This window comes from Thalassophryne amazonica, chromosome 17 (genome assembly GCF_902500255.1).
Source record: "Thalassophryne amazonica chromosome 17, fThaAma1.1, whole genome shotgun sequence".
In the NCBI taxonomy this organism is placed as follows: domain Eukaryota; kingdom Metazoa; phylum Chordata; class Actinopteri; order Batrachoidiformes; family Batrachoididae; genus Thalassophryne; species Thalassophryne amazonica.
Window position 1 is genome coordinate 73,891,877 of NC_047119.1, and position 7,603 is coordinate 73,899,479.

Consider the following 7,603-nt stretch of genomic DNA (forward strand, 5'->3'; position numbering starts at 1 on the left):
ATGTTTTAAAATGGCCACTAGAAACGGAAATGCAATGCATCATGGGCACTGTTGTATGGTGGCTGCTCTATAGGTCACGCTGGTCACGATAACTAATCAGAGAACAGAACATTGGACGCGTATTCCTCACCTCACCTAGACAATAATTGTGAAGCAGATGAGCACGGTGCTTGCTGTTATTCCGGGAGGGCTAACAAAACAGCTTGAACCGTTGGATATCAGTGTGAGCAGAGTGTTTACGTTGACGCTGAGAGCTGCGTAGGAGCACTGGGTGAGCGGCGGCGGAGGATTAGCGTCTGCACTTGGAAGGAGCTGGCGTCGACACCACGGGGAGGTCATGAACTGCGCAGGTAGGTGCTGCACAAACATCAGCAGCTGACACCTGGCATGTACTATGGTCCACAGCGGGTAATATGTTAGAAAAGAACCGTTCAGCGATGGTGCGGGTTATGGTTCGGCTCACAATGTAGTCCGCAAAATACAAACATATCCGTAGGTAAAATGCAGCTCACGAGAGGGCGCTCAAGGCTTGTGTGACTGTTACTGCGACTTCTGACTACCATAGAAAAATAAAAATTTCAACATTACTGATAAGACAACGGAGAAGGCCCGAAAAAATGCCACCAAAAAGAAAATACTCTGCAGAGTACAAGTTACGACAGGTGAAATATGCATCCGAAAATGGTAGCTGTCACAATATTATCATCTGAACTTTTCATGTTAACATACCTGTATGTCCATGCGACTTATTTATGGTTTATTTTTCTTTATAATGGATAAAGTGGCTGGTGCTACTTATACTCCAGTGCGACTTAGTCTGGAAAATATGGTACATCACCGACACACCACAAAGAGATTTCCATCAGGTTTCACCCGATTATGAGCATTTTTTTAGATGCCTACAGCAACTATCAACCACTGACAACATATTACAGCAGGAGTCCACAAAAGTATTTTAAAGGCCTGACTAAAATGTAATATGTGATCTTTAAAAACATTTTCATGAAAAAAGGCACAAATGTGCAGTTTACTGCATTTTTTTCTTGTGTAAAAACACAGCTTAGATATGGTTTGACCGAAACAAATTGTCATTAACATTTAATAAAACAGGGATGACATGGAGATTTAAGAGTCACTCAGTGTTCACAGGAAAGTTATTTCTATAGTTATGTTCATTGTTAGTTGTTTTTTAAGGTTCTTTTTGCCTGTTTCTCTAATGTTGTATTGTAGCATTATTAGTTATTACTATTAGTTGTTGTTGCTAATAATATATTAATAAAAATAAATGTTACAATTTTTAATACATTTGACTTTTACGACAAACGAGCCATTATTTATTATACAGAAAAATGCACACAAATGTGCTGAGATGCGAACAGCTTAATGCTAACTTTAACACTGAAAACGCCATAGACATGCTAACGCATTAGCATCGGCCCCGTTTTAAAGTTACAAAATACATCTATCAACTGTTTCAGAAGACCATAACAGGTCGGTTTAACATAAAAAAGGTAAATATTACTCAGACATATGCTCTTTAGAGTTTTAGCAGGGAAAAATTAAGATAAAGGGAAATAAAGAACCAACTAGGCAGAAGATCGAAGCACTGCTTCATTGGTTCAAAGCAAAGCCACACTCTGCTCTACTTGGGGAAGGTCTGCCAATGTTCCCATGAAGACAGGGAGAAGGATCATGGCTCAGAGCTGAGAGGAGTGAAAATTCACACAGTCCCTTCCTCCGCGGTGCCATCCATACTGACATTGCTGCTGCTTTGATTAGCACAGAATGGGATGCTACTTTGATAGTGAAAGTTATCACATTTTGGTCCCAAAACAGGCATGACACCACGTGCACATGCGTGGTTACATTTTCCAAATGATGGAAATCCGTCATGGTGATAGAGAACTTTAACCTATGGGCTAACAGCTAGCAACCTCCCCATTAAGATCGCAAACCTGGCTCCACTTCCTCTCAAAAGCCTTCGTGGTCACAATGTAGCCAAAAAAAAAAAAAAAAAAAAGAAGATAAACGTGCACACCGTTTCTATAACTCCGCAGACACAAAAACAAGAACCATCATGGACATAGACAAAGTGATGATGGACATAGACAAAGTGATGCATTGTGGGTCAGTTTTTCCCTACATGCAGTCGGGAGAATGAGAATGCCACTCTGACGTTGCCATGGAGACCGTAGTGGTTGTGTTGATTGCTCAGTTACATTGTATGTTTTCATTGTTAATCCAAAGGTGTCCTAAGTGGTCATCATTGCAATCCACTTCCTGTTCATGACCCGACCCGGAGTCGCAGACTGAGCATTCACTGCGCACACGTCATGTCAGAGCATCAGCAGCGATTAACAGATTATCACCTGGTTTCTGCTTCAAACTGACTTTTGAATGATGTAAGAGGTCTTACGTTATCTGATGGTTAATAATCACATTATTCTCTCTGATCTCTTTAGGTGAATAGAGTCAGACTCGGGTGTGCTGCTGTGGTGCTCTGATCGCTTCCCCCATCTTTTATTATGAAATAATGCTGAATTTATGTGGAAAAGACTGTTGTAGAAAAGCTTCAGATATCCGTCACTGAGATAGATGACTGGAGGCAGTTTGAAGCAGAAACGTGGCGATAATCAGTGAACCGCTGCTGACACTCTGAAACGACACAGTGAAGGCGGGGCCGATCAGACGGAGGAGACCCATCAGTCTGCGACACCGGGCCTCAACTGGAACACGTACCTTCAGCTCGGCATTGCTCTCTGCATTTTTCAGCATGTGGAGGAGGAACTCCGCGCTCTTCTTGGGCCACCGTCCCTGAGTCCAGCCAAACTGCTTTGCCTGCACAGACAGACAGGAAAGCACCTTCAGGCAGCATCGAGGTCCTGCATCATGCGGCACAACCTGCAGGCCTCCGTCAGGCCACATACACACATAAAAATATTATATATATATATATATATATATATAAAAATCTACCACCACCACAACAAAGACGCGAATCGGAGTAGTGTCTCAGGGAAAGAAATTACATTTTTTAAGTTTTCCTAGTTCACCAGGAAAACTTAAATCCAACCGACCGTGAACAAAAACTGACTGAAACTTGTCCTGGATAGTGGGATTCAGAGCCATTACATCACCTTCAAAATACATCAGAGGTGGCCATCACTGGGCCGAGAGCATGGCAGGAGTTTCAAGAAACTCTACAGACAAACAATCAGCGCGACTCACCTGGGCACATCGTCCAACCCCACCGTTGTAGCGACGGAAAGGGACACACTGGTGTTTGACGATGACGTCTCTGAGGTACTTGTTGGCCTTGCGGATGTGCATGCCCTTGATGGCCTGGGCCGTCTCGCGGGTGTTCTGTTAGCAAAGAAACAGTCAGGATGGCCTGATCGCGCCACGCCAAGTGCTGCAGCTGCCGCTGCCTTCATTCATGTGTTCATCAGCTGCACGAGTGTCTTTACTGCGCAAACGTATCAGCGCCCCAGAATCAAAGATGGCAGCAGCAGGATATGAGCACATATAAAACAGACTGACAGACGTGACGAGGGCGTCTGAAAACACTAAGCACACAAGAACCTGCAGTGATCCTGAGATGAGATGTTTCATCTCCTCTTGAGGTCAACATCACTTCATTTGTTCATATTCATGCATGCATTTAAAGACTGTAAGACATTCCAAATGAAGCTGAGACGGGGCAACTTATTCTCAACATGAGGATTAAATCATCATTTTTACCTCTGACAAGTCAGAGGATGAACACATGGAACATTTCCAAAGTCAGTCTGACATCAATCTTTAATACAGTCTGGTACTCTGTCCTCAAACACTGAGTGACCATGCTGGAAGGAGACTGGTGAGGGAAGCCACTAAGGAGTTCTAGGCTTCTGTGGGTGTGTTTAGAGAAACTGGGAATGTTGCCACACTTGCCTGTTGCAGCTTTGTATCAGAGTGGTACAGAGGAGGAGGTTCTTAACTCTCTGGGGTCTCGGGCTGCCGCAAACGACTATTTAGTCAACGATTATTTTTGTGATTAGTCAACTAGTCGGATCATACGTAATTTCCTAAATTTAAGGCCTGCCGCATTTTCCAAGAAACGTCAGGGGATGAAAACATGAACATTTCCAAATCAGTGACTGTTTTAGACTTCATTTACATCAATCATTCAGAAATACAAACAGTGTGGTACTTTATAGTACAACCCCAATTTCAATGAAGTTGGGACGTTGTGTAAAACGTAAATAAAAACAATACAATGATTTGCAAATCCTCTTCAACCTATATTCAATTGAATACACCACAAAGACAAGATATTTAATGTTCAAACTGATAAACTTTATTGTTTTTGTGCAAATATTTGCTCATTTGAAATGGATGTCTGCAACACGTTTCAAAAAAGCTGGGACAGTGGTATGTTTACTGCTGTGTTACAAAGTCTAAACTGTTCACATGAAGACTGCAGCTTTCAGCCAATCAATGGAGAGCATTAATCAACATAATTCGACTTATGGCCCAGTCACACGGCATAAAAGTCACTATTCTTTGAGAAAAGGTGGACGAACAAGCTTTATCACCAAATAGCCTATGAACCAAGAGTGCAAAAGGGGCGAAAGAGGAACAAAACAAAACTGAAGCTAGCATTGATTTCAATGCTTTAAACGAAATGTGCCTGGAGCCACAGCTGGAGCAGTGTGTGTCTGCGCCTGAGTCCTGGAGAAACCACAAACAGAAGCTGTGGAGATCTGTGTGCACATTGGTGGACCCACCTGCTCTGGTTCCTCATCCAGAACAAAAGAGGGATCATCTCCATCATTATCAGAATCCTCACTGTCTGACGACACACTGAACGCAACGCCTTGCTCAAAAAAAACACTCTGGTGTGCCGTGGTGGCACACCAGGTGGTCACCATATTACGTTACTAAGCTATATATTGATTTGTAACAGAAAATTGCCAAAAGGGGTAATATAAGTGTAAAGATGACTGAATATATCAGAGCAGTAAATTGATCAGTCTGTCTGAACGCTGCACACGGACTCTCTGCGGTTATTTCCACCAGCTGCAGCTGATCCACAACGTGAATTCTGCCTTCCAGAACAGCTCTTTATATAATCAGCTACCTGTTGCCACAAGTACAGAAGGGGTGGACTGTCATTCCTACACTTATATTGTTATATTTAATAAAAAAATAAGCACACGCAGGAGCTTCTGCCGCCACTGCGTTCAAGTACCGTCGGAAATTACACAACTTTTTTGTTGTTTTAAAAAAAGAACTTGCTTGTGGCAAAATAACTGCATCCTCTCAAAAGATTCATTCTTCCCTATATAAGGTGCCTGAGCCCAGTGAAGCTGACACCCCACCCAGATAAAAAAAAAAAATTCAAGCGAACAGGCCGAGTTTGTCCTGTAATTTCCGATGGTACATGAACACAGCAGCAGCAGCGCTCAGAATGCTTCTGTGCTGTGTGAAACCATTCAGCTGATTGAACAAAGTCAAACTAAACGCAAACATTACAAAAACTAAGCAAACGAAAAAAAAGTCAATGACAGCAAAACAAAATAAGACAAATTGAGGTTTTCTGTGGCATTCGGTCAAATGTTTCAACAGTTTAAAAATCCTGACGAAGCGCCAGCTGCAGGAACAAGAAGGGTAAACGATGGCAACGCAAGTCAACGAGAAAATCCAGATTTCTTGTTTCGTTTGGGCTTCCTTGCCCTTCGTTAAGTGCCGTGTGACTGGGCCATTATGAGTAACTTACAAGAAACGTGTCGACAATCACATAACTTACCTATAACTTATGTCACGCGTGTGCAGGATGTATGATTCATACGCTGGCATGCATTGAAAATATTGTACACAAAATTTTGCAACATATTCGCCGTATATCCGCGTGCTTCAAGGCACGCTGTAGAGTAAAACCCAACATTGTCACAGATGACCACTTTAACAGTTAACCTCAACAGTTCTCAGAACTGCTCCTCCAGAGCTCAAACTCAGTGTTGCAGTCTGATTGCCCCCCCATCTGATTGGCCCCCTGCCTTAACTGTGCATGTGTCACGTCAGAGCGTTAGCAGCGATTAACAGATTATCACATTGTTTCTGCTTTAAACTGACTTTAGAATGATTTGAGAGGTTTTACTTTGTCATTTGATGGTTAATAATCACATTATTCCCTTTAATCGCTTTGGATGTAGAGTCAGACTCGGATGTGCTGCTGTGGCGCTCCGATCGCTTTCCCATCTTTTATTATTAAATAATTCTGAATTTATGTTGACAGCGTATGACCTAAATATGGTGTCCGCTGTTTTGGACGTATCAGCTGCTTCTGGCTTGCAAAGTAATGCTCAGTTTGCGCTTTGAGAAATGTGTTTTTTTTGACAATCGGGAATTTCCCCAATTGATGACGTAGATGAAATCTCCTCCTGCAAACTCGTTTTCAAACGGTATTCCTATGACGAGTAGAAGTTAGGACATTTGGTGAAAAATGCAATGGGAAAATTGCATTGATAACATTCGCTTGTAAAGGTGAGGAAGACTGGTTTTCAAATAATATAGAACATTTAATTCATGTCATTGTGAACTTTGGTGATGATCGCAGTGTTTAGTGGACCGCTTCAGACAAATAAAAACTGTGCTTCGCCAAGTTGGACATGCTGCAGGACACCGGTGGAGCCCGGTGGGTCTGAGGTCTTACCTTGAAGTGGACCCGGAGGTTGGAGCCTCGGGACTTGCAGGCTGAAACAAAGATGTCATGACGTTAGTTTCGCGTCTCTCACTCGATCACTGAACAGCACACAGGTGGCGGAACTCACATTTGGTGGGGTTTTCCGGATCCAAGGAATATCGAACCATCTTCAGGATTCTGGAATAGAACAGAAAGACGTCAGTGACGTCACGGCCCACAGAGTGTGCGCGTGCCCCGTTAGCAAAAACACCGACAAACCAACAAAATCTAAAAAATACTTGACGCCCAAACAGCCGAACAGGGAGCTGCCAAAAGGACGAATAATTAACGTTAAACTCTCCATGTTTGTGTCGCAGCGCCAGAGCTCCAAGTCACCAAACCAGCTTCTTCGCCAACACCAATAAAGTACGATTTGCGCAGCCATACTTCACCATCGACTCGACTCCGACGCGTCTTAAAGTATCTGACAAAATGCAGCAACATTAAAAGCAGGATGTGAAAGATAGAGGTAAGATTCGGGTGGTTTAGTGTGAGCTTGAGCGGCGGAGCTGCTACCTGCGAGGCGGCGGAAGAGGAAAGAGCGAGGCAGGCCGCGGGTTGCCAGGTCTCCGCGGACAAACACGCAGCCCGCGTCGCGAACCGGTCCATAAATTAAAGTTCATTTATCAATTCAAATTCAATAAATGAAAATTAATTTATTAACCTCAGGGCCAAGCAGAAAGCTATAAAATAAATAAATGTAGCAGGATGACGGTTCAGGACCCAGAACCGTCATCCTGCTACATAAACAAACAGCACCAGTAAATAAATAAATAAAATTAAAATAAAGTCAAAAACTGTGCCCCCCAAAAGAAGCCAAACATCATCTAATTTTGTGCAGTATTTTCCAAAATCCCTCAAAATTCACCACTTTCA

General features: G+C 42.9%; 1 protein-coding gene and 1 non-coding gene across 2 annotated transcripts in view; both read right to left on the reverse strand.

Moving 5' to 3' along the window:
• rpl17 (ribosomal protein L17) overlaps positions 1-7,328 on the reverse strand; it is a 16,954-nt gene extending 9,626 nt beyond the window's left edge. The window contains exons 1-5 of the mRNA XM_034192450.1: positions 7,244-7,328; positions 6,816-6,865; positions 6,698-6,738; positions 3,229-3,363; positions 2,740-2,838 (exon numbers count right to left, since the gene is read on the reverse strand). Coding sequence (XP_034048341.1) covers positions 2,740-2,838; positions 3,229-3,363; positions 6,698-6,738; positions 6,816-6,855 — 315 coding nt within the window. The 5' untranslated portion in view covers positions 6,856-6,865; positions 7,244-7,328. The remainder of the gene's footprint in view (positions 1-2,739; positions 2,839-3,228; positions 3,364-6,697; positions 6,739-6,815; positions 6,866-7,243) is intronic.
• LOC117530179 lies at positions 2,207-2,272 on the reverse strand. The gene has a single exon (XR_004566216.1). It is a non-coding gene; the product is annotated as a small nucleolar RNA SNORD58 (small nucleolar RNA).
• Positions 7,329-7,603: the final 275 nt, after the last annotated feature.